This window comes from Astatotilapia calliptera, chromosome 1 (assembly GCF_964374335.1).
Source record: "Astatotilapia calliptera chromosome 1, fAstCal68.1, whole genome shotgun sequence".
NCBI lineage: Eukaryota > Metazoa > Chordata > Actinopteri > Cichliformes > Cichlidae > Astatotilapia > Astatotilapia calliptera.
The window spans coordinates 31,357,616-31,384,897 of NC_137422.1; the positions used below are offsets into that span (position 1 = coordinate 31,357,616).

At 38.9% G+C, this 27,282-nt stretch overlaps 1 protein-coding gene across 8 annotated transcripts; it reads left to right on the top strand.

Annotated features, from left to right (window-relative positions):
* Window positions 1-1,623: 1,623 nt before the first annotated feature.
* Window positions 1,624-18,578, top strand: LOC113025458 (protein mono-ADP-ribosyltransferase PARP6). 8 transcript variants are annotated; one of them, XM_026173197.2, is made up of 23 exons: window positions 1,624-1,927; window positions 3,284-3,356; window positions 3,876-3,953; window positions 5,593-5,702; window positions 5,947-6,007; window positions 6,174-6,264; window positions 6,447-6,513; window positions 6,716-6,865; window positions 7,996-8,146; window positions 8,605-8,736; window positions 9,127-9,222; window positions 9,501-9,593; window positions 9,833-9,958; window positions 10,222-10,287; window positions 10,665-10,732; window positions 10,971-11,019; window positions 11,157-11,269; window positions 12,821-12,893; window positions 14,572-14,641; window positions 15,461-15,540; window positions 15,825-15,888; window positions 16,370-16,454; window positions 17,465-18,578. In XM_026173197.2, exons 2-23 carry the CDS (start codon window positions 3,354-3,356, stop codon window positions 17,565-17,567), a joined length of 1,929 nt encoding a protein of 642 aa, XP_026028982.1. In that variant the 5' UTR covers window positions 1,624-1,927; window positions 3,284-3,353; the 3' UTR covers window positions 17,568-18,578. The 8 variants fall into 8 exon arrangements, with proteins under 8 accessions (XP_026028982.1, XP_026029022.1, XP_080156078.1 ...); XM_026173237.2 differs by having other exon boundaries at window positions 5,608-5,702; XM_080299952.1 differs by lacking the exon at window positions 1,624-1,927 and having other exon boundaries at window positions 2,679-3,356.
* The last annotated feature ends 8,704 nt before the right edge of the window (window positions 18,579-27,282 follow it).

The window sequence follows — 27,282 nt, forward strand, 5'->3', positions numbered from 1 at the left end:
TCACCAAAACATGGTATTGTGTCTTTTTTCTCCTAACCCCAAATAGAATAGTGATGGTGTGGTCGCAGTTTTAGCAATCTGATTATGCTGAAAATGGAGTAAAGATAATGACCTAGACTAAAGACGGAGTTTTCAAAGTGTGGCCTATTGCCCAGTGTTAGCTGTTGGTAACCTGGTAACCTTTTGTGCAGGCAACTAGGTTGACAAGCTTGACAAACTTCTGTTCATTTCCTTCGTCCACTTTATATTGCACTGTGATATAGCTCTTTAGAATAAGATCAGACGGATGAATTTGGACTCCTCTGTACTAGTCATCATAGCAGACTAAACGCTAATGAAGAAAAATATAGCTGCTGTCTGGAAAATGGCTGCTCAGTAAGGGTTAGAAAGCTTGTTTTTAAAAAACCAACAGAAACTTCCACCCTAAACTGAAATATTAGAAAAATGTACAAACAGACAAAGGGTTCATGTGTGCAGTTTTCTTTTGTAGACTTTAATCAAAAGCGATTCCCTTAATTTGGCAACCTCTTGTCTAAATAAGTCTGCATATGTAATTTAGAATATTTAGATTGACTTCTTAGCTTCACAAATAAAGTACCAAAAAGTCTAAACTCTGTAAGCTGATGAAATCACTGTGAATGACATCAAAACCCATATTTATAGTGTTTCATTGGAGTCAGTGCCCTTTAGTTTGCATTATTGTGGGACAAATAAATGTCTTATTTTCTTCTTCTGGCAGCTGGTTCCTTTAGAGGTCACCACAGCAGATCAAGATTCAAGTTTATTGTCATTTCACATGGTATTTACAGAAATGCACAGGTTGAAACAAAATATTGTTTTTAACCAGCCTCTATAGTGCAGTAATCGGGAAAAAACAAGAATACACTAATAAAAAAACTAAAATGAGGATAAATACCAATCAAAAAGCAGCTTTCCAAGACACTCAGCAAACTCAGGTGTAAACAATCACACTCTTTCAGCAGATCATCTGTGCATCTGCCTTTATCTTATCCAATACCTAGCAATTGGGTGGGTAAGGGGCTGTCCCAAGCATGTCTGTCCAGACTACAGCCTCACAACAGGCAAGTGGATGGACACCTGTCCATTAATCTTCCCATTCTTCAGGTCAGTTCTTAAATAGATACCTGGAGATAAAGAGGTTAAGGACTGATTAGCTGAAGGGCCATTGTCTCACACATGCAAGTGAGTCTATTTTGGAGATGGGAACAATTATTTTCTTATAATGTTAATATAATATAAGTCACTTTTTAAAACATAATTGGAGTGTTAGTATATTATGTTGCATGAAATATTTATTGCATGTAACTGCATGCTATGTAGTATACATTGCAAATGTAGCTTGTGGTATAATTATACTATTTTTATGTTAAATAGATTTAAACAAGTCGTGAAGCATTAAAATATCAACCAAAAGCTGCCTCCAAAGTAAAAGAGCACACTAATGGACACTGACTTATGCAACCGCACACCACATGCAAACACACATGCAGATGCATACACATGCAGAGCCATTTTTCCCCCCTTATTTCTCAGCAGCAGTGCAGTCAGCTGCAGGTCACATGACTGGCTTGCCTAGTCTCACTGAGCATGCTCAGACACCTCAGTGTTGTCAGGCAAAATATAAGAGAGCAGTAAGAGCAGAGATCTGTAATAGATAAACACATAGGCTCTTACACACACACACACACACACACTAGCTGGCTTGCCTACGGACTCACACCACAAGCATTGAGAAATAGACACTTCAGAATTTAGGATTGTGGCTCTGGTTTGGTTTTATTTGAAAGGACTTATTGTCATCTATCATTTCAGTGGAAAGCAGCCGCCGAGAGAGAGGCAGGTGTGCCCTTTAAGAGGGAGAAAAGCTGAGGCAAGGACAGCATCCCAGTCTCCATCCTCTGTGGAGGTAAGTGTGGATGGATGGGGTAGGTGGGGGGGTTCCAGAGCATGGGGGGAGGGGAAAATACGCCTGACTGCCTCTGTGTTTAAGCTAAATAGTTATCAAAAGGAGGAATGGGGACGGCTAAATGTGTGTTTGTGTGGGGGTGGGCGCTGTGTCAGTAACTATTGGCATGTGAGACGACAGAGGCTCCAGGAATGGCGGTTAGGGAGCTGGGAGGATGTAGATGCTAGCACGGTTGAGAACAGCAAGGCAGCAGGCATATAGAGAAAAGAGAAGAAGCTAAAGAAGAAGATATGGTTTTGAGAGTAGCAATGTTTAATGAGAATTTACTTGTGTGCTATTGTTGTAAGAAAGGGTGTTTTACAACAATGAGAAGAGCATGATCATGACAGACTCACAAAAACAGATACCCATAATTTTCATGTAGACATACTGAAATAGGCCTTGTCAAAGAAGACATGAAAAATTGGTATCCTTTTTACTATACTGACCTATATATCCCATGAATGGCTTTGTGTATGTCTGTTCTTTTTTGTCTTTGTCTTTTTCAAGGCATTCAGTCTCGTACTGCTAAGCTATGTTGTCACCTTGCCGTATTTTACACCCCTCCTAGATCATTTTCTATTTTGTTAATTTTTTCATTCATTTTATTGTTTGATGTGGGCTGGACTATGTAAATTGTAATTTTTAGCAGTGCATTATTTACATATCTAACAGAAGGGAGCGACTGGATCATTTCGATATTTTTGGCAATCATTGTGACTGTTGTTTCTTTTGAGGCAGCTATTGTTTTCTTGCGTTAAAAATTACTTAAAACTCTAGTGCTCGGGGGAAATTAGCTCAGAAAAAATATTTTTTTTCACATTTGTTCCTCACACTCATAACAATAAATCGCAGTCTAACGGTGCAGTGAGATAAGTAAATGTGCTGCTTTAGCCTTGTGTCTACAACAGGTAAGGTCTATAAAAACCTCTGCTGCTTTCATATTTTTAGGTTAAATTCCTGGAAAAAAAAACAAACAAACAAAAAAATGGAAACATCCTTGGAACTGAACGTACTGCACATATCTCCCACACATTCTCTCTGCAGTGATTAATGCCACTCTGAAAGAAGGCAGAGATGGCTGTTGCTAGGATACATGGCAAGGTGAAGTGCAGAAGATTTAAAGAAAAGAGGAGGAGGGCACCGTTTACAAAGCATGGCGTCACTTGCAGTGGCCTCTTTGTTTCTTGTTTTATTATTTTTTTGTTTTGTTTTGTTTGTTTTTAATTTTATATTTGTATTTTTCGAGGTTGTGATACTGAGGAGTAATGTGAGACTGTCAATCAAAGCTTTTGTGTTCTCACTCCTTCCACCTAGAAACAGGCTGACATGGTTGGCACTAATCAAAGGCCCAAACCTGTCTGAGAGAGCCATAACAGCAGACCCAATGGTAAGACAACTGGGAACCTATTGGCGTAATCATTACTTATCATTAAAATGGTGTAAAAAAATGTTTGGCTTTGTTAATGATATAAAAAGCTTTAAATTAAATTATATTGACGTGACAAAATAAATAATTTCCATAGGCATTTAAACATTAAATAACTTAGATCTAAGTATTAAATATAACATATTCTTCTGGTTTATTCTGTTGGACCTCTGGGTTTCAGGCTTTGCTGGAAACGATAAGAAACAGAGTTCATTTTATTTATAAAATCCTATTTTTGTAAAGTCATCCTTTTTCATTGTCATTTGAGGATTCGTTTAAAAAGGGTTGAACTGAGAGAATATCCTGTCGGGAATAAATCGTGTCCCTTCATCTCTCTCTTTGCAATGCTATTTAAGCAGTATTTTGAAGCACACGAAGGAAGTCTAAATAGGGAAGTGGGAGATGAAAGGATGATAGAAAGAGGTTGCTTTTTCGTCCTACTGCACTATAATAGCTTTTTCACAATGTGTGGGCCCACAGGACATCAAAGGACAGTGTTGGACAGACGAGGAGTCAGATGGGGAGAACGAATCAGAACAATTCCTATATGGCATTCAGGTACAGCAAACACTATTACCATCGCAAAATCTCTGTTGAATCTGTTGTCAGGAGATTGGCATTGTGTTTTTACTACTTGTGCTTATTTGTGGTTATTTCTAGTTATTTAAAAGTATGTGTTTTTCTAAAAAAAAAAAAAAGTTTTTTCCAATGTTATAATACATTGACACAAACAAAACCACAGTTAATTTACAGGTTTTGAAATATATATTACTTGTTAATTTCACCTCACGTTAGGATAATGTTGGTAAGTCAAAAACATGTATGGTGTTTATTTTAAGCCTTCTGTCATTATTAAATCCTCAGCAGTAATAACAGAGAGTGTGTTATGAAGGAAAAAGTAAGCCTCATATCTTTGGTACAGTGCTTTTGTGTAATATTATAGCCCAGTTGATACAAAGGTAATCTTTTAACAATTTAACATGCATGAGCAGAGAGCTCTACTTTTCAGTATGCTAAGTTTATGTCAGGAGGAATTTTTGACCCAATAGTAACTGCAGACAATAAGTCAGAGGTCAGCAGAATCATTTGGGGTGATTCTCTTGGGAACTGTAAATATTCAGACCAAATGTCACGGCATTGTGGTAAATCATTTTTGACATGTTTCTCTCCGATGGGCCAAATGACTGACATTTGCATTCTAATGCTGTGCTGGAAAAAATCCAAATGTATTTTTAATTAATTACAGAATGTGATGCTGTGTTTTGTGAAGTTGTGTAAGTGTTTATATTACCATATGTGACGATCTGGGAATGTTGTGTTTTTATTCAAATTAGGATCATAGTATTTTCATTTACTATTTACACCTTACATAACCCCAAACAGCCCAAGTAATCCCAAGTACCTCAGTCAAATTCATTTCTGATGCAAATATTTAATGTGTCATCTCATCTCACAAAGTTCATTGCTTCACTCTCATATAAGACCTTAATCTGTTAGTTATCCTTTTTGTGGTTATCTTGCAAGTCTTTTGATTGAAATGTAAATCCAGTCTGGGACTTAACGCTCGTTTCAGTGCAGTCAGAGAACATGAAAGCAGTGTAGTGAAGATAAGAACAAAACTGTGTGATCTGTTCTACACACTCAGCTGAAGGGAAGAGATATCAACTCTAGATATCAGGAACATATATGACAGACATAGTACATTTTATTTAGGCTTTTTAATTTTTGTAATATAAAGATTAAATGCCACTCCATATCATATTGTTCAGATATCCCATATAAGTTATTAACTATAGTTTCATATAAAAAATTGCTGTGTTATAAAGATTTTATTTTTGAGTCAGAGCTTTGCAAGGTCATAGTAAATCATACTGTGGATGATTAGTTAAAATAAGTGTATGAAAGTATTGAGCAGCTAGTTGAAACCTTAAGCTGGTACAAATGCAAACTAACACAAACAGTGAATAAACAATTGTGTGCAAACTGTAGCAATATCAAATGTTAGATCATTCATTTTGATAAGAAATCTCTAATTTAAGGCTTAACTTGAAAACTTAAACTGTTTTGAAACACAACAGTAACGTGTACTTGGATTTTATCTGATGGGACTGTGGGGTGTGTGGGGATATGTTTGATTAAAAAAGAAAATAAGATTAGGAACCACTGAGAATTCATTCCCTGCTATAACTGTGACCAGTGCTGCTTATTGCAGGGGAGTTGTGCTGCTGACCTGTATCGACACCCTCAACTGGATGCAGACATTGAGGCTGTAAAAGACATCTACACTGACAGTGCTATCTCTGTCAGGTACAGCATAGATAGTAAGACACACACACACACATATGCAATCAAGCTGCTTAAATTTTGACTAGTTTTGAAAGAAATAACTAAGTAGAGATAAGATTAAACATGCTTGCACTCTGTTATAACTAGCTGGGCCAAAAGAGAAAAAAAACAACCACCCTCAGGGTATAACCACGTGAATTGGTTTGAGTATAACTTTGATTACTCATGATAAATTAACTCTACATGTTGTTGTGTTTATGAACAGGGAGTATGGAACCATTGATGATGTAGACATCGATCTTCATATTAACATCAGTTTCTTAGATGTGAGTCTTCACTGGAAACACCTCCTCTGATTTTGCCTATTACTATTCTAATATTGACAGTTTGCAAAGTAAAATGCATCATAAAATCATAATCTATTTATATTACAAGAAATGTCTTTAATTAGGATGCTAACTCTGCATATTTGTGTGTCTGTGCCCGACTCAGGAGGAAGTTGCGACGGCATGGAAAGTTATCAGAACAGAACCAATTATTCTGAGACTTCGCTTTTCTCTTTCTCAGTATCTCGATGGACCCGGTGAGTAAAGATGTCACTGTGGATGTTGGTTTTCTGGAAGGGACTTTGTATTTGTGCTACTCAATGAGTGTGAGAGATGAGTACATTGTGCGCCGTACAAGAGGGAGAATGGGGGGAAAAAACAAACACAGTTTGTGTCTATCTGTACACTATGTGTAATAATATTAGTCATCTTTATTTAGAGCCGTCAGTAGAAGTGTTCCAGCCGTCAAATAAAGAAGGTTTCAGCTTGGGCCTGCAACTTAAAAAGTAAGTGATGTCATCTCTTAAATTTGGGACCTAAAAAACATCTATACCTGTACCATTGTGAGCAAGAGCTGCAGAAACATTTCAGTTAGTTTCAGTAGCTTAGTTTAACGTAATAGTAGTATTTAGTTTATGAGAAGGTATATTTGGCGCCGATTGAAAGAGAAAATTAGCGTCTTCCTTCCTCACTGTCATATTATCACAGGATCCTGAGCACATTCACCTCACAGCAGTGGAAGCACCTTAGTAATGAGTTTCTCAAGGCCCAGCAGGAGAAGAGGCACAGCTGGTTCAAAGCCGGAGGGACCATCAAGAAGTTCCGTGCCGGGCTCAGCATCTTCTCCCCCATCCCAAAGTAGGTATCTCTCTCACACTTTAGCTTCACCATTGGTAAATGACACTGGAATCCCGAGTAAGATTTAATTTCTGATTTCTGTCTTTTTTTTTTTTCATTCAACACAAATGCATGTTTGCTTTCTGTGTAGTCTGTTTGTACTTTTGTTATTTACTGACATAATATAGGCATAGTGATGGAAGACATTGACTTTTTTGAGAACATGTCAAAGCTGATTCAGACTGTAGTGGCAAGTGCTAATATGCTATGTTTCTCCAGTTAATTATCAAAGTTAGTTATCAGTCTTAGGCAGTAGGAAATAAGCATATCTGCCAAAATAAAAACAAAGCTGAAAGCACAAATCATAAATCATATGCAACTTAAGGTTTCATGATATAAAATACTGTGCGCACCTAAAGTTTAATGATTCATTCTCTACCTACGTTCATAAACAGGATAAATACACCATATAAATACTACAAACTATTAGGTGAACTATAGCAAAAAAGACAAACAGGAATGGTAGCTCTGACTCAGCATTGTGAAGACTGACTGAAATTCAAGCTTTGACAAGCACAACCAAATTCCCCTTTGGGTAACTACAATTTTTGGCTTCTGACTTCCTCAGACATTCTTTGACAGTTATTGGTGCATAGGGATTAAATCCCAGCCCACTCAGTGGAGGTCAGCTCCTCTAACTACTAGCCTGTCTTGACATCCTCAAAACTTGACAAGTCTCACGTCAAGGTGGTTCATTGATTATATACTGAGAGCAATGGTAGAAGTCAACACTGGCTCTTGCAGGTAACAGTTAGTGACTTGAGCTGCTGCCAGATTTCAGTTGTCAGAGCTAGTATTACCTGTTAGTACATGTGAATCACTAGAGCAGAGTGTGTACTTCTTTAGAAGATGTCACTATAAAATTGTCCAAGCCTATAGTCGACAAGTATATTACAGTCTAGATCATATATTATTATAGATAATATGATATTTAAAATGAGATTACTCAAAATTAAGATTTTGTTGTTAGCAGCATCATAGTAATACCAAAATGTGTTCTTTAACCTTAAAATCTAAATCCTTTGTGCTCTGAATCATATCCCCTTTGAAACTCTGAATGACAGCTTTCTTTGTATTTTGGTCTCTGTCAGGTCTCCAAGTTTTCCTCTGATTCAAGACACAGTTTTAAAAGGGAAGCTGAGTGTCCCTGAGCTGAGGGTGACGCGCTTAATGAACCGCTCGATCTCCTGTACCATGAAGAACCCTAAAGGAGAGCTATTCAGCTATCCACCAAATAGCCAGGTCAGAGCAAGTCTCGATAAATCAACACCCAAATGTGAAATACCTTTCAGTTAAAATGCTGACTTGTGTAAATTTTACTCCTTTCCCTCTTTCTCAGTAAATATATATTTTAACTGTCACATGTCAAGTTTTGGTTGCAGTGTTTAACCCACAACTCTGAGGCTCTTAACTTTACTTTCTTTCCACTCAGAAAAGTTCTGTTGTAGAAACCCGTAATGTTTGAAGTTAATATTTTAAGTACTGTAATTCTGGAAATTGTATGTGGTGAAATGCTGTTATTAAGAAATTTAAGTTTTTTTTGTTTTTGTTTTTATGTCTTAATCCGCTGTGATTCACTCTGACCCCCTTCTCAGTCACCCGCCACCTGCACTGTACCCACCTGAGTCTTTCCCTACCCTTACCGTAACATGGCTGGTGCGCCCTTTCCCATAATGCTTTGTCTTCACTTGACTCATCAGACTGTGGCTGTCCCAGCGGCCAGGGCCCCAGCGCAGATTACCACGAGGCAGCTGATTGAATTGTTTTTCTCATCCCAGGCGGGCGGCCACTGCAAGAACATTCCTACCTTGGAGTATGGCTTCTTAGTGCAGGTTAGAGCTCAAAAAGATGTCATTCCACTTACAAAGCCACTTCTACATTTTGTCTCAGTCATAGCTAAGAAGAAAGTAAACTAATTACCTGAGCATTAAAATACCACATGTTGTTTGAATGACTTAAAAATAAAAAATAATACCTGGTGAGTAATCTATAAATGGCTTCTGGGGATTTCATCATTGTTAGGTGTGAACCCACACCATACAGTCTGTAGATTCTATTAGCTCCTAGTATTGTGCAAATGATTGTTGAGCTCTAAAATGTAATGTTATTCTAGGACCCAAAACCATGGCATTGTAACAACTTTGCCAAAATAGCATTCCTTTGAATGGCAGTGCTGAAGGTGACAATTAATTCAGAATTAAACTGCTTTTCCCCCCAAACAGATAATGAAGTACTCAGAACAGAGGATCCCCACACTTAATGAGTACTGCGTGGTTTGTGACGAACAGCATGTCTTTCAGAATGGATCCATGCTGAAGGTACCAGAGGCAAATAAGAGAAACACATAGATGTATAAGTAAGAGATGCAGAAATATGAACCCTCATATAAGTGGAAAAAATATCAGTAACTTGAAACATGATCTATGATTTTTTTTTCTGTCAGTAATATACATATGCATATTTCTGGTTGAAGATTTTCTTGCTTACTTAATACTAGAGTAAGCAAATGGGAAGATTGTGTGAGTCAATGTACCTTTTTGTGTATGGGTAGTAGATTTCGAAATAGGTGTAGTTTAAACTTTGTTTATTCATGCAGCCTGCTGTGTGCACAAGGGAGCTGTGTGTGTTCTCTTTCTACACTCTGGGTGTAATGTCTGGAGCCGCAGAGGAAGTGGCCACCGGGGCAGAGGTGACCACAACACTTCGACAGTATATCAAATAATGCACATTATTTGGATTTTATAGTCCATTCCTTTAGATATTAGATAAAAGTGCTGAAATATAGATAAGAACAAAAATACCAATGTCAACATTTTGATCCAATTCTGATTACCTGTAGCTAATATGTGTTATTGGAAAAAACACAATTTCACTCATCAGCATAAACTGAAGGCACAAAATATAAATATATAATCCATCTCTTCCCAGGTCGTGGACCTTCTTGTAGCTATGTGTCGAGCTGCCCTGGAGTCTCCTCGTAAGAGCATCATATTTGAACCTTACCCTTCAGTTGTTGATCCCAACGACCCCAAGACTCTTGCCTTTAATCCAAAGGTCAGCATCCTCACTACATTTCTAAAGATCATATTTAATTCCATCATGACATTTAATTTGAAAAAGACATACTGCATGCTTAAAAACAAACTTCTGCCATCAGAACAAACTAAAATTATTGTTACAATTCATTTTTCTATATCATATATTTCAAACTAATGATTAAACCTAAGACCTGTATGTCTCCAGTGATTTTAGATTTCTGTATGTTGTTCTCTCTCTTACTGCATACAATGGATGTTTGGCTCAACCGGTGAACACAGAAGAAGAATTATGAAAGACTACAAAAAGCACTGGATAGTGTAATGTCCATTCGGGAAATGACCCAGGTACAAGAAGGAGGTGGGCGGGAAAGAAAGGCCATAATAGTAGAGCAGCTTTTTTTTAAAAAATGGGTTGAAAGGCATGTAAAAAAAGAAAAAGAAATGCAGATAAAAATAGCATCCCAATGTCTTTGGAAGTAGGCTTTTGTATCGAGATTACTGACAATGTCCGTTCACATTTTATTTTAATTTAAGGAACTGTGCTGTTTAATCTTCATGGATGCAGTTTTGTTAATCAAAGTGGTAGCATGGTCTTCTCCATGCTACATTTGTTTACCCACTTGTTACCTACTGTGGTTGGACTGCATCTATAAGATGATATCCTTATCTAATATTCACATCACAAGTAAAAGCTTACTCATTTGTTTTGGCATTTTTTCCAGGGTTCATATCTGGAGATTAAGAAACAGATGGACAAACTAGACCCTTTGGCCCATCCCCTGCTACAGTGGTGAGTAAAGACAATCCGTTGTGCTGTGTGTTTTCACCTTCTGGTATTATCTACATCACCTCACTGTCATATTGCCATGGGATACTTGGACACTTGAAAAAAAAGGAAGCATCTTCAGTGGTGTGTTGTTTTTACTTTGACAAGTCAAGATGTCTGCTGTGAGTAGTATTAACACGATGCTATTATGATACGATATAGTTTATATACATATTTAAATCTCTTCTCTATGTTTCTACAGGATTATTTCCAGTAACAGATCTCATATCGTCAAGCTGCCTCTCAGTAGGGTAGGAAACCAGAGCAATATTGCCTTATGTCCCTTCTATAAACATTTTTGAATGCTATATTGTGTAATTTGATACGTACTCATTCCCTGTCCACTTGTCTCTGACATTCTCTCGTCTCAATGATCTCACCGTAACAGCAACTGAAATTCATGCACACCTCCCACCAGTTCCTCCTGCTCAGCAGCCCCCCAGCCAAGGAAGCTCGTTTTCGCACTGCCAAGAAGTTATACGGCAGCACTTTTGCCTTCCAGTGAGTTACATTTCCATTATTTAACATGTTGTCAGTAAATGAATTTAAAATTTTAAAGCCTTTAATGCTTAAGAAGTAAAACCATTTAGGCTGTGCTGAAGTATCAGAAAACACTTAGTGGTTATTATATTTATAAGCGTGTGGCTGGTGGGAAATATTTTCTGAGGAATCAAATTCTTTTAATAATTGATGTCAAATCAAGCATAGCTGCTAAAATGAATGCATACTTTAGCTTTGGAGCGCTATACTTTGCAAACATGAACATGTCTCAGTGTAACACCTGGTCATTATGCATTTGCTGAAAGGGGCCACTTTAGCAGATTTTTATGGAACCATAACAAATAACAGCACAGAGCAATGGTCATTCTCCTGGACTGAGAAACCACCTTTCTTAGCCAGCACATGGAGCCAGCAATATCTATGAGATACAGATTTGTACTGTAGCAGATGGGGCTGTGCTGAATATTTTAGATACTCACAACCCATCTGGGCACGTGCAGGGTACAACTGATTCACCAACAGGGCTTACAGTCTTTCTGCATGATGGTTCCTACTAGAAATTTAATAATCAGATAACAATAAATGCCAAATGCTTAATTTAGCCTGACTGCAAATTTTTTTTAGATTGATATAAATAGAAACATGACTTTTTGAAAAAAAAAAAAAGAGAGACCATCTCACATATAAAGGAATTAAATGGCACTTGCCTAATGGTTCTCAAATCACCAAATAATATATTTCAAAAAAAATCAGTAGAAAAGTAACCTTATACTGGGTCATGATTACTGAAAATAGATGTTGTTGCTGAGATTCGTGTATTTTGGTGTTTTGAGCAGCAGAATCTGGCTTCATCATATTCAAGTGAAATCCGTACAGCTGATATTTGCAAAACTTATCAACTAACACCAAAACAATCCAGATGGATAAACAGCACCACTAGTCAGCTCAAAAACACAGAGATTTGATTTGGGGGTGAACTGTTCTTTTAATTATGCTCAAAGGCTGATTAGTTAAAAATATTTAAAAAAAACTACTTGCCCGTGTTTTAAGGCTTAATTAACCAATATAAATCTGGAAGATTGTGATGTTATCTTTTCTTTTAACGAATTAAGTTGTAGATTTTGTAGAATGTTAAATTATTAAAAACCAAAAGATTTATAGCTTGTTTAACCCTTTCTTTTTAAAATTAAAAAAAAAAATCCTCTTATGCAGTAATTTACATGGTGATAAATGCAAGTATATTCAGCATCCAGTTGCTCATCCCTGTTGCTGCGCTCTCTTGCCAGTAATAACCTTCAATTACCCAGTTCATGAAAAATGAAGAATTTTAAAATAGAAAAACTATAAGATTAAATATTTTGTGATAACATATTTTACAAAGATCTTTATGAAAAGATAACAAAATATTTATTTTTGTTAATTTTTTTCCAGTGTTGAACAGCAAAGATCGAGCCAATTCAAAAAAGAAAAGCGATTCCATGCTATTACACTGTTATATTCACATGGTATTTGTTTTATCTTCTTATCTCTCCCTCTCTACACTTGCTCTAGTGGTTCCCATATAGAGAACTGGCACTCTGTTCTGAGAAATGGACTAGTCAATGCCTCTTATACCAAACTGCAGGTATGTAACCCTGGCAGTTAGCTGGAAGCATCTCCTATCGGACAGCAAACCTGCCCTTGCACAAAGCAGGCTCGCTGTCCGGCTGATTCATTTTCACAGTTAATGGATGCCAGCTTCCTTTTCATCAGCTTTGCAATTGGCATTTTAGCAAGCAGGGCACACTAGGAGATTTTCCTTGCCAGCGTCAGCCTCTTTCTGCCTTCTCTGCTGGCAACAGCAGACAGCATGTCCCTTCCTGTTGTGGGACAAAGGAAATGGGCTGTGGTGTCAGCTGAGAGCCTGTGTGCCCTGTTGGGGTCAACCATCTAGAGCACTGAGTAGGTTAGATCTGTATTTAAAGGACGCAGAGGACAAGTTCTGTGGCAGTGAGTACAGCCTTCAACAGAGTGAATAGGGATCTCTTTTGAAAGGTTAGTAACTGTCACTACTCTTTATATACTCAAAAATATTTTATATAAATCATTCAAATGTTTATAGAAAACTTGTTAATACCAAAGTGGAACAAATGACCATATAAGAACTATAGAGTTTCCCAGGAAAGAAGGGCATACCACCTATCCCAATTATATTTGTGATTTTTTTAAAAATTCTTATTAATTTCCACATTTGTTCTCACTTTTATTTTGTTGTAGTTGTAATCAATCTGGTCTTTCATAGATAATTCTTAAATAATACAAGGGAAAAGATTTGATCTTCAGAGAGAACAGACTGTCTCATTTGCATAATACAGCTGATAAAGACTGCTGCTCGGGAGAGACTCAGGCTTGTCCTGAAAATAGATTAAACACAATTAAATCTGAAATCTCAAGGATCTTTCAGCCATGATTGCTCTATCGTGCTGATGTGTTTCATTTATGCCTTCTTTATTCTCCAACTTTTTGAAGTCTTCATCTTTGATCTTGCTTTGGTGCTCGTCTGCCTCCCCCTTCTCTCTATTTCACCTTGAGCATTGACACTCTTCCTCTGTCATTGTGTTTCACAGCAGGAGGAGGAGGAGGATGACTGAATCTACCTTTAGCTCCAGCCATCACACAAAATCTCTTGTCTCTTGTTCCTTTTCATTTCTTCCAGATGTGCAATGTCCTGACTGCTGTCTCCCTCATGCATTCCCAGTCAAGTGGCTCTTTGTTCTTCCTCTTAATTTGACTCTCAGTCGTTAGACATGTGGCCCTTCTGTTTTCCTCCCGGCAGACATTGCAGAGAGAAGGCTCACCTTATAATCAGTTATCTTTGTACTTTGCCATCTTTCCATTTATGTCTACATTTCAAGTTTCATGCAAGTATTATTTGAATACCTGGACGCTTATGCAAAAATTCAAAGCACAAAAATCAAGAGTATCACTTGATCTCTAATGCATAATGTTGAAAGAAGTTAGCAGGTGTAACTGTATATGAATTGCTTCAGATTCCTGGAACAATCTCTCTCTTTGACGCTTTCTTCTTTGCAGAATTTGGATTTGCACTTTGCATGTGTGGGTGTATTTAGTATGCTTGGTTGTTGAGGGGAACTGTCACATCCATTTTAAAATCATTGACATTCACAGGCTATTTTGAGTACAGTTGATCTGAGATGAATTTCACTGTATGTGTTAGCATTTCCAAGTGTACATATGTGTGTGTAAGGCTGTCCTGTGCACATGCTCAGTGACCCTTCCTTCCTGCTCTTTTCAAACCCAAGCTGCATGGGGCAGCGTACGGAAAGGGCATCTATCTGAGCCCCATCTCCAGCATATCTTTTGGATACTCAGGTAGGAACGGTTCATCACCATTCAGACCCCTGTGCCCCCACCCCCACCCCCCTTGCTTTTTCCACCATGTTCACCGAGTAGCCTTTGTGTTTGCCACATGGCCTAATTGACATCGTGGAACACTCCATTTTCACTTGTGGGTGCCTGCCATGTTATCCTGTTGTGCTGTACTGTGTTTCCATTTTTGGGTGCTGGGTCTCGGGCCTCTGAGCTTCTGTGCCACCTGCCATGCCATGCTTCATGTTGTGGCTGTATAAAAATAGGTTTGTCATTGGATTTGTGTGTTTTCACATTTTTTGGTTTTCATCTGGCTTTGCCTTTGTCAGTTGAGGGTTGCAAAGATGTTTCAAGGCTTATAGAGTTTGCTGGCAATAATAAGGACTTCAGCACAGTGTGTTCCTAGTGGGGGCCAGCTATTAACATATGCTAACTTGGAGAATGGATGTGGAATTCTTAAAAGAAAGCAAAACGCTTAACAGATGTTACAGTTTTTGACATTACATCTACTTGGTTTTATTTTCCCAGCTAATTTTCTAAGTACAAATCTTTTTTTTTAATTATAGGCACACTCTAAAACAAGTACTGTTTGAACTGTTTATCAATACTGAAAATGAATATTTGTTTTTTTACTTGTTTTCCATGTAGCATGTATTTGGTACCATTTAGGGCAGTGAATTTTATATTAAAGTCGGACCTGTTGACAAGGACATCAAAAGTTCACCAGAGAAAGTTTTTTGTTTCTTTTTTTCCCCACATATTGGTTGAGTTGAGGTAAAGTTGTTCTGACTGTTTTTATTTGTTGTGTGCTGCTTCTTGCAGGAATGGGGAAAGGACAGCACCGCATGCCCACCAAAGATGAACTAGTGCAGCGTTACAACCGCATGAACACTATACCACAGGTGAGGGACAGTGAAGAGTCAGTTTTATTATACTGATCTCTTAAAAGATCCGATTTCTTTTTAAAATAACATTGATGGTTAGATGAGAGTTGGTTTCCAAAAGGCAGTTTGCATTTTTTGACGTTTTTCATGCTTTAAACACTTGTATCGTCACCTTGAACCTGCCTGTGGCGAACCATATAATTTCAGTATTTCTAAACATTAATTATTTGTCTTTTGGATGCTTCAGTTACATCATCGCCTTTTCTGTAACAACTAATTGAGTGATGTTTGCTTTTCAACAGAGCCGTCCTATCCAGTCAAGGTTTCTTCAGAGTCGAAACTTGAACTGTATTGCTCTTTGTGAAGGTAATATTATGTAGGAGGCGTAATATTATTGGTAGATGGGTTAAACTGAGTCACATCATTATAGCTTTTAAGAAATAAATTAACTACAGACTAAATGTGACATGATGTAACAACTAATACACACATTTTTGATATTTTCTACTCAACCCTTTTCAAACTTCACAAACCTTGATAAAGTAAAATACAAATAGAGTCCTATTACAGACTAAAAGATATTATAATGCAATTGCTCTTGCTATGAAGTCATGGCAATATGATCACTGCTATTATTAAAGGAGACAATAAAAATAAAGATTTAGATTGCATCACTTAGAATAATAAGGCCATTTAGCACTTAGGCTATAATACATTTTATGCTGTATCAGATAATTCCAAAACAACAGCAACACTACAATCAAAGCAGAACAAGAAGCACTGTTGTTACAGTTTACAATTTCTAATAACGTTCCTTTGATAAAACACAGTTCTCTGATTTTAACAGTTATCACATCAAAGGATCTGCAGAAGCATGGAAACATCTGGGTGTGTCCGGTTTCTGACCATGTCTGTACTCGCTTCTTTTTTGTGTAAGTATTTCAGTAACTTTCAGCGCCTTTATAATTTCAACTGAATTCTTGGAATTATTACAAAATGGCATACCCATCTAATTTTGTCATTGTCACTCTTGAATGCATCGTTGGTGTTTTTATGTTGTTTTGTTTTTTCTCGTTTTTTAATCTGCTACACTGCGTAAAGATGCAGGTGATTTAAAGATCGGATCAAATAGCAGATTTTATCAATATGTTCTCTGTTTTCTGAGTTAGAAAATAATTTTTAGATTTCTTACAGTCTAACTCAAATGACAGCTAAACATAAATGAACTCTTGTGCTATGTGTGTGCTTATTCTTATTTCCAGAATGGAGAGTGTGGTTAGAATAAAAACAGAAAGATGTCAGAACTCCTAAAATCATTTTTCCTTGCTCCCCAGACAGGAGCATCAAGCCAAACCTCAGTTGTTCCCTTTAAAGGCCTATTTTCTTAACACCTCGATTAAATCTTAATCTTAAAATGAAATAAGGTAAACTATATTTGGAAAAACTGAACATGATTTAATGAAATACAGAGTTTTAGTTTTTAATTATTTGGGGATAAGAGTCTGGTAGGGCAGGACACCCTGGAGTCTAGACACTAGTGATGGTAGAGATGAAGCAGGTGGAGACTTGGATAAGCAGCTCTGGCCAGGTGAAGATGAAGAGGAAGTGGATTGCATGAATCTAAGTCTGAAAGGCAGAATGACAGAAACTCACTAAGATTTGAAGTGTATGTAAAAGTGGCTTGCAGAAGGAGGGAAAGAAAAATATTAGGCCTGATTGATGACAACAGAATTTAATTTGACAGCGTGGGAATGCGGAAGTGATGTAAATAGACGAGCAGCCCTGCAGGCAGAAGAATGAATACAGGTCTTCCTTATTAAAGCTGCGCTTAAGCACCATTAAGTTGGGCAGTTATATCCAAAATAAAGTGCAGTAGAAAGGGCAGGGACGTTATCAAGACCAGGTGTTAAGCAGAAATATAAAGTATTCTCTCTATGCGCAGATATGAGGATGGCCAAGTAGGAGATGCTAACATCAACACCCAAGAGCCTAAGGTGCAGAAGGAGATCATGCGTGTGATTGGGACCCAGATCTACTCGAGCTAATGGAGGTTCACCAGCAGTGTTTGGATCCATACGTTTCTCTGTGGAAGGCACACAGGCAGGCAGACAGTTTTAGCGAATGTTTTCAGCTGGGCTGTCCTCAGGCTTGATAATGAAGGATGAGGGAGCTCTTAAGCACATTATTTCAGAAGTTGCTTTGTTCTGGTCTCCTTGTTTTCTTTTTCCCCCTTTTTCCAAATTGTTACACCTTACATGGTCATTTAATCTACAGTTAGGCTTAATTGGGGTAATGTCTTCTTTTCTCAGTTCATATCATTAAAACAAGTGAAGAAAAATGGCAGTAGTCATCGGATATATTATCAACACACACTCTTCTGACCTTGGTTTCTATTTTGCTGCATTTTTACTGATCCTTTGAACTCTTCATCTCCATTTATTTATTTATTTCTCTCTGTGAATATATAGTAAAACAAATAACCATTCCAAATGATAATTGTTCCCTTTGTGGCAAACGAGTAAGTGATGGATTTACATACACATGGAATTTTTTATTTTTTTATTTTTGTGTTTGCAAAGTCTTTATCCCTTTTCTTATTATACAGTGTTCTTTCAGTAATGGTATGAATTATTGTGTGTGATATGTTTAGCCCCTGAGCAGCAAGTATTGCTCTGTCGTTTCATCCCCGCATACTCAATGAATTTCCCAGAATCCAAAACACGAGGTGTTGGTGTGGTTTATACTCAGATCACATACACATTAAGCACTTTGCTTTTGATGTGGGGGTTTACCATGATTAGAATTTTTCACAGAACAATTAAGACAGTTTTGATTAAGGATGCACTTTAAATCTTTAGAACCCCCAAATGTCAGAGCTCTAAAAAAAAAAAAAGCTTTGTTCTCTCTGGAAAAATTAGTGACAAAAAGGACAAATGTAATAAAATTTCCTCAAGGATTCATATATTGAAAAATTTGCTGTTAATATTTTTATGAAATTAAGACATTGGCACTGTTTTTGCTCATTTTAAATGAATTCAGTTTATTGTTTTGGTAAAGATCTGTTTCTCTTCCTTTCATTTCACAATTATGATAAAGTGGACAGTGTTTTGTTGTGATGACTTACCGCTCCATCAAGGTTTTGTCTTTGTTCCTGTTTTGAAGAATAATGGGATTTGTAGTTCTTCAACACAAACAGTTATTTCAAGCATTTAAAAACCCAGTGGGGTGACTTTGGTTGTCAGGTTTGACCTTCAAAAACAGCAATATGCAGCAAAATATATAGGTGAAATTATACACATTACTCTTGTCTCACTTGATGGAAAAGAATGTTGATCAGATGTCATATAACATGTTACATCAACTACTTGAAGTTTGTTTTCTGTTTAAAAACTACCACAGTCTGTCATATACCCCTTTTTAAGTAGTCTTTACTACTTAAACATCAATGAATATCTCAATTTAAAATGAATATTTTTGTGTATGAACTACACTGACCAGTGGATCCACAAACAAAATCACCTGTACAAAAAATCATGGACAGTTTTCTAACTACAAACATTATCTAGTCCAGGTGAGCTCAAGTCCTTCTCACCCCTAACGCAATTGAGACTGGATATTATATAGAGGTGCATGAATGTGCAACTCTTTGGTTTCACGTTGGAGAATGGCAATGTTGTATAGCTAAACAAGTTTATCAGTTAGTCATGTACTGTATGTATGTATGTGTGGCTTTGTATTTTCTTGACATTATAATAGACATTGCACTTACTCAGCGTTCGCCTAAACTGGACAATTTGACTGTCCTTGGGCCTGCAGTAGACGGGAAGTGGTGAAAAAGATATGATAAAATAAATGTTAATGGAATCAGCAAGACTAAAATATCCAACATCTTAACTGTGTTTGTACTAAGATGGATTTTGTCTTCTGAAACTGACCACTGAATGGACTTGTGGGGCACAAAAACAAAACAGATTGTACATAAGGACACTGGAGAGCTTGTTGAAATGTATTGCCCAGAAAAAGATGGACACATACAGCTGATCCACTGTGGGACTTGGGACTCTTCTAACAGCTGATGCCTGTTTTTGCCAAGACACTGAGTGTCTCTGAGAGTCGTTTCTCTCGCTGACTGTAACTGGTGAGTAATGTTTTTGACGATGATGTTATGACAGTGATGGTGATTATGATCGAGATGAAAGGGGGCGATGCAGACAAAAAAATAAAAAATAAAGCCTGGTTTTGCACAGTCTTATTCTCGGCGTCGTTTTGTTTATTATATGTGTTGAAATGTCTATTGTTGCTGAGCTTTTGTGCGGCATTTTAAGCAGAAGGGGGCACTATTACTCCACCACCGCTTAGACTGTGTTGGTGATCAACATGTTTTCCTGTGTATTCGCGCTCACGTGTATATAAAGGTAAGGCAGTATGCTAAATATAAAAAAACTGACATGTCAAAGAGAAATGAGGTTTCGTATTTGAGAAAACCGAGTCATTAATGTGTCAGTCTTTGATGATTATCGTGTAAAAAGCAAGAATGCTGCAAAAAAGAGAAGCTTGAAGCCATCGAATCAACATATACTAAACTGTACCTAAAGAAACACAAAAGAGATGTTTGTATGACATTTACTTTTGCCGTTTTTATGCAGTTACAGGAAGACCAAACTCGACAACTGCAAATAAATAAAAATATAGGTGATGAATTAGCATACAGTTGCAAACTACATCACACATCGCTATGCTGATATAAAAACAACAGAAGTGAATAGGCACTTGAGTGGCATATATTTTGCAGAATCTCGCGCCATAGGCCTACCGGTGCGATCCCGTTCCTTAAATTTCGTGTTATGTTTCTTTTTCGTTAGAAACAAAGTCTTTGACCTTAAACACCACCATTGAAACTAACTTTGCTTCTTAAAAACAATGGATTTAGTTTTTTTTAAATAGTAGTGCAATATACCAGTATACAGACATGCCGGTGCAAAAGTACTTACAACATCTAAATGTTTACAATTCAGGGCATCATAAATTCATTCAAGTTGCTATTGATTTCTTTTAAATTTAATCTCTCCTCCTCGAAATATTGCAGGGTATGCCTCCCTCTCAGAGAGGATCACTAATATTTGTTGATCAGCCAAATGCTCACTCTGTTCTCCCTCTCTCTGTCTCGCTTGCTCTGTCTGACCACAGAAAGCTCTTTACTTTCAAACCAGTTGAAAACAGCACATTGCTACTTTGCTGCAAAAGTCCAGTCTGATGGCTGTTTTGGCTCTGGATGTGCTGTATGTGTACGACAAGTGCTGGGTGTGTAGAAAGTGGGTATAATCATAGGGAAGCTGAAGCACTCATGGACCCTTGAAAGGCACTTTATGTGTGTATTTGTGGCTAAGGTAATTGGGCCCCTCCCCTTGGTAAGCTGACCCATTTGACAGGGCCTGTGGTTGGGCCCTTGTACTGATATTTGTATATATGTGTGTGACTTGCAGATGATGTGTATGGTTCATGTGTTACTATGATCTCTGAAACCCGGCCCTCATGTTGGACATGGTCCTCTGGTTTGGCTTTCTCCCCCATTACCAAAGCCAGCTGGCTGATGGCACACAACTCCAAATCCCTTCGATCCAACCGAGGGGATTTGGTGTGTAGTTTAAGCTTTGACCACTGAGGGGAGCTCTGGTGCTATTCTGCTCTCCCTTTGTTTCAGCAGGTTTCTTTGCATACTTAATTTACACACGGGTAAATACACATAGGGCATTAGCACACGCGCACACATACACACACACACACGTACACATAGGTAAACACACACTACGCAGTCGTTGTTTGGTCAGATAAAGGAGTAGTGACGGGAGGGCAGCGGGTCACTGAGGGTGTCTGGCCCTCAGTGGAAACGACTGCTCCCAGCCTCCCTTTCTCTTGCCTCAGTAATAAGTGTGACCGTTTGATTCCTGCACAAAAGGAGCAATTAAAGGGAGTTGTTTAATCACCCACACTTTTATTGAGCTCGGGGTCTCTTAGCTTGCAGCTCAGGCTCCCGTCGTCGGCAGCAGCGGGCGACAGGAGTGACAGAGAAGGTCGGTGGTTTAACGGGGCGCGAAGGGGTCTCGTTTGAGTTAAGACTTCGCAGGCTACTTTGCACGCTGTGGAGGCCCCTGGGACAGAGACAAAGAGGTAGACTAGACCAGAAGACAGGATGGCCAGCCAGGCAGAGAGATAGATAGACTTAAGATCGAGGGAGAGAGAGACTAGAGGGCAGAGTTTGGGGGACACATCAGAATCAGAATCGCTTTATTGGCCAAGTAGGATAAATGTGCAGGAATTTCTCTTGGTCGTGTTCTTGCAGAGACATGGCAACATTTTTTTGCAGTGACACAAAGCAAAAGAGGTATTTGAGCACATGACAGTGTGGTTGCACTTGTTGAGCAGGTGTGGAGAGTTCCCAGAACTGCAAGAGAGTCAGTATTTAATGATTTTGAAGAGAATTGCATCAGCCACAGTATGAACAAAGCCTGGATATGATTCTTGTACATTACAAGCAGCACAGCATGCACGGACTTGTGTGGATGCTGTGAATGCAGGGATTGCATACAAACACTTTTTTTTTTAAACACAAAGAGAAAGAAGAAAAACAACAGAATTCGATTTTCCTACTTTACAGTCAGCCCAGAGCCCCAGTAAACCCAAACTCCCATTCAAAAGAGTACCAAGCACTGTCAGTGTCAGTGCTTTTTATCGAATTTTCAGCCTGGGTGTTACTCTATATTTGTGTGCATTGTGGAGTGCCTTCTCTACTTCTTGCCTGGGAATGAATGATGGGGTACAAGTCTGGTCTCACATAGATACAGGGATGGTGGTGTGAGGTGAAGAAGAAGAACAGAGTGACAATGGATGAAAAGCTGATGGCATGGTGACTGTCCCTGTCTTTTTCGCTTTTTTTGGGGGGGGGGGGATTTATATCACAAAATGTAAAACACTAGCACCACTGTGTGGTCACCAATGGGAGAAGGGTGTGCGAGCATGTTGGGTGGGTGGGAGGGTGGCATTAGAAAGAGATAGAGTGTAGATGAGGATGAGTGGGAGAGGGAGAGGGGAGGAAAGGAGCACACCATTGCTGCTCATAAAGCCAACAGCTGTGTGGGTAATGTTTTGTGACACCAAGCCTCTCCGAGCCCTTCTGTTTCCCAGAGAGCTAGGAGACGCCATATTCCGTCGTCACAAATGGCTCTGTCATTCACCCCCTAAGTCTTAATTATCGCTCCCGGTTTTTTGGCCACGTTTTGTTCAGGCGTATGGATCCATCTGCACGCTGTATAATTCCACTCCGCAATTTACAAGTGGCATTTATTACAATGGCCTCTGCAGCATCTCCTCTTTAACACTGGCAGCCCTTTCCAGAAAGATGGGGGGAAACAAAAGAGCAGTGCAATCTGGCAGCAACAGTGCCCACCCTCAGTTCCCTCAAATCTCTCTCGTCTTTTTTTTTTCCATCTGTACCCTTGCTCTCTGCACGACTATCTCTCTCCACCCCCGTACTACTAATTTTTCCGCCTCTATTTGTGTGTGTGTGTGTGTGTGTGTTTTTTCCCTTTGTTATTAATTTAATTTTTATGGGATTCACAGTACTTGCGCAAACCGCCCCCTATCTGCCTCGAAGCAGAGGAAAAGGAAATAGCTGATGTTGATTTTTTTCCCCCTGCCCCCCAACACCCCTTCATAATTCATTTTGGATTAATTCCCCTGTCTTCAGAGACAATCCTAATTCTTTATTATTTCCACTTCACAGGCTTGATGACATCCCCATATCCACATATCATATCCAGGGGAAACTTTACACCCAGCAGACCTTCTTGTTTTCTCTCCTCTTTTCCTGTCTACTTTCTCACTTCCACCATGCTTTAATTTTCTCGCTCTCTACCTTTTGTTCATACGCATCTCGCTCTTCATTTTGATTCTTTCTATCTGCTTCTCCGTGTCCTTCCCTGTATGGTGTTTCTCACTAGAGTGAAGTTACTTGTTAGTTTCTACTCAGCGGCTGGCTCTATAGAGAGAGAGGCAACCAACAGAAGTCACCTGCTTGTCTCGCTCTTTCACACACACACACACACACACACACACACACACACACACACACACACACACACACACACACACACACACACACACACACACACACACACACACACACACACACACGCATACACACACACGCATACACCTTCATGCTGCACATGCTCCTCTTTGATTCGCTCACAACGCTCACTTGTCGATTTTTCTTTTTGAAATGGTCAATGGCAAGAGGGCACTCAGGTTTTTGTTCTTTCTTTCTTTCTTTCTTTCTCTGGCTTGATTTCTTTTTGCATGTCATGTATAATTTCTTCAATCTGCCTTCTACAAATTTTCTTTGACCATTTCCACCACTGCCATGGGTGTTTTCCCTTTATGCCACATCTACTAAGAACACCCTCTCATTCACTCTCTCTCTCTCTCTCTCTCTCTCTCTCTCTCTCACACACACACACACACACACAATGCCCCATCTCCAATTCACTATTAAGTGGGCCCTGAATTTCCCCTGAGCTCTGGTATGGTGGCGGCTGCCTCTGGAGTCCGGCTGTGCTAGATGTGTTGTCTGCTCCGTTACCATTCAATTACCCTCCTGTAATCTGACAGGCTCCTCATGGCCTGCACTGGGACAATCACTAGTGTGTGCGTGTATGACTGTGCATGTCTTTTATATAAGTGCACTTCTCTCTCTTTCTTTCTCTCTCCCTCTATTGTATTTGGTGTGTGTGTGTGTGTGTGTGTGTGTGTGTGTGTGTGTGTGTGTGTGTGTGTGTGTGTGTGTGTGTGTGTGTGTGTGTGTGTCTGCTATTATGTCTGTCTCTTTGAGGGCATTCCTGCATTTTGGATGCATGCAGAAGCAAGGATGGTTTTTGTGTTGTATGCACTGCTTTTCTGTTTCTTTCCCTATTACTTCTCCCATTCAATGCCTCCCTTAAATCTCAGGCCTAAAGTCTCTTGACATCCTGCTGCACCCAGAAAAACACACACTGATAGATCAGAAGAGACTCAGTCTTGCCACAAATGACCAAACCCAACATTTTGTTCTCTTATCCTCTCCATTATTGTCTTTGTCCTCCAATCTCTGTCTCGTCTCTTATCACTTTCTTCCCTCTGTTTTTCTTCTTCATTTTATCATGTTCCCGTAATCAATGTCCTCATGCTTTTTCCTTTTCATCTTCATCTGCTCTTACCCCCTCCCACCCCACCACGTCTGTGTGAGGCAGGCTGGCTCTCGGTGTTGACCTGAGAAGGACTGACATTCAGAGGCCGGTCCCCTGCCTGCAGCACTGACATTTCTGCCAGACTTTGATGGCGCCTTTGAACAGAGATGTGTGGAGGGAAGAGTTGCCTGTCTCTCCGCCTTCCAGCAGCTCTAGCTCTGGCTCTCCACTACTCAGAGTGAGATGTACTGTAGCAGATTGCTCTACCATTGCACATGCCGGGACAGAAGCACAAACATATACAGGAACAGAACTGTGCATACATACATACACACACCTGTACTCTAACATTCATATATATCTGTACTGATGATGTTATTCGCATATGAAATGTACAACCACACATGCTCACACACAATCACATAGCTCCTGCTGGGATGCCTTCAAAGACCTTCATCGCGCCCCTGGGATAAAATTGGCACGGGTAGAGAGACAGAAGAGCAGGTTGTTGGATGGGACCTGGTTATCGCTCCCACCTCTCCTCTTTCTGCTGAGCACCCTGCCCCCTTCAAAGACACCCATGTCACTCTAGTAACGCTGTAGCATCTCCGCTTGTTCTCCTCTTCTTCTGCATCTGTTGTGCTTTCCAGTCTTCTAGCCGCTCCGCCTTGCATCACGTTCCCTTTATTACCAGTTTTTCCACAAGCTTACCAAAAACACAGGAGAAATAAATAAATGACTGAATGAATAAATAAATAAATAGGAGAATACAGACAGAAATCAGTTGATGGGTGTTCCTCTTCTGACAATCAGTGCAGCATGATGTAAAAAATGTAATTCTGTAGTGATACAGTGAATGCCAATGTTTTGCCATGTTTGTTGCTTTGGCAGATACTCCCATCTCTCCACTGTCACTACAGGGAGTGGGATTTTTCTTTTTAATGTGTTGGAGTCAGGGACCAAAGCATGGGGTGCACTTTGAATCTAATTAAAATGACTTGGCTATTTTGTCATGCATTGGGTCTTTCAAAGAGAGGTGGGTGAGAATTGAAAACCCTCAATTTTGTTTCACTTGGTTCCACTTCTCTGTGGAGTTGGACTGAACCAAGTCTTGATGAGAGTGTGGATTTGACAGCTGTGGATGCATGCTGATGCATATTAGAGGATGTGTTTATGTGTGCGTGCACACTGTAAAAATGCCCATTTTAATAAGTCACTTAATTTGTATTCAGTCCTATAGTCATAAATAATTTAACTTGCAGTGCAGGAGCATTAAATGACCAGACCACAAAGTGTGCAGATTGCAGTGCTCTTGTCAGGCAGTTTATCAGCTAAGTTTGACTTAAAGTCATTTTGGTCTTATTGACGTTCCTGGAAAGAAGTACGATTTTTTTAGATCCTGTGATAAGAGATATGCTGCCAAAATGTCCATCTCGTATTATTTCATTCTATTATCTTTGCTTAAAGCAGTCATCTTACACACTAAAACAGCATGTGACACTAATTCACTTGTGTCTAATGCAACAGACTCACTTTCAAGTGCTTTCTTGTATTAACTGATGTTTTCTTTGAAATAGGCAGAGTAATTGCTTTCTTTGAAGACTGTCTCTTGTTTTGAGGAACACATTAAAGACAGATTGTTCTAAGGCTGTGGCTATTCTAGTATCTGTTAGGGCACTGGAATACTAGGACCCCTCCAGTATTAATCACCATTATGTTAAATGATGTGACACCACCAGCAGCAGTCTTATAAAACAATGTAAACGTCCTCCTCAGGTTAAATATCATCTCCTAAACTGAAATCATAGCACTAACGTACGCAAACGTGTAGACGCATGCTTATTTATTCCTGATATTACTTATTGTCAGCAGATTAAACGTGCAACCCTTCTGTATCTGGACAGCTGACAATGAGCCAGCTAATCGACAACAACAGCTGGTTATAAGCTAATATGCCAGCTAATGTCAGGCTTGAGTGTCCTAAAAGTCCCATTTTGCTCTGATAAATGGTTTGATTACATTCTCACTTCGTTTGACAGTTTATTTGCTAAGTGTCCACTTCAAAAAAACTTTCACTAACACTAGCTAACAGCAGCTAACAGAACTAACTCCTATTTGATGACAATACTGAGGTCACTGACTCATCGACTTGTATCACACTGCTTTCACACAGTCTTACAACTTCCTCCAGACTAAATAGTGGTGGACGCTTCTCACACAACATTGGAATGTGAAGTAAAAGTGAACTGACAGCCTACCCAGACTCTGGTCCAGAGTGACTTTGCTCTCTGGGTACTCTCACTACAGATGAATGGTGGCCAGAGTTTTTGAGGAAACTCTGGGGTAGAATACTCCAAAATATTTACATACACATATCTGTTTTTATCCCAGAATTTATTGCTAAGTGTTGATATTATTCTAATATGTAAAAATATATTGTATATAAAAATGTTTCTTTACACAAGCTTGCAGGAAGGATAAAGAAACAATTTAGTTGTCTGCAGTCTCCAATCCTTTGACATCCAGGGTTAAACACAAT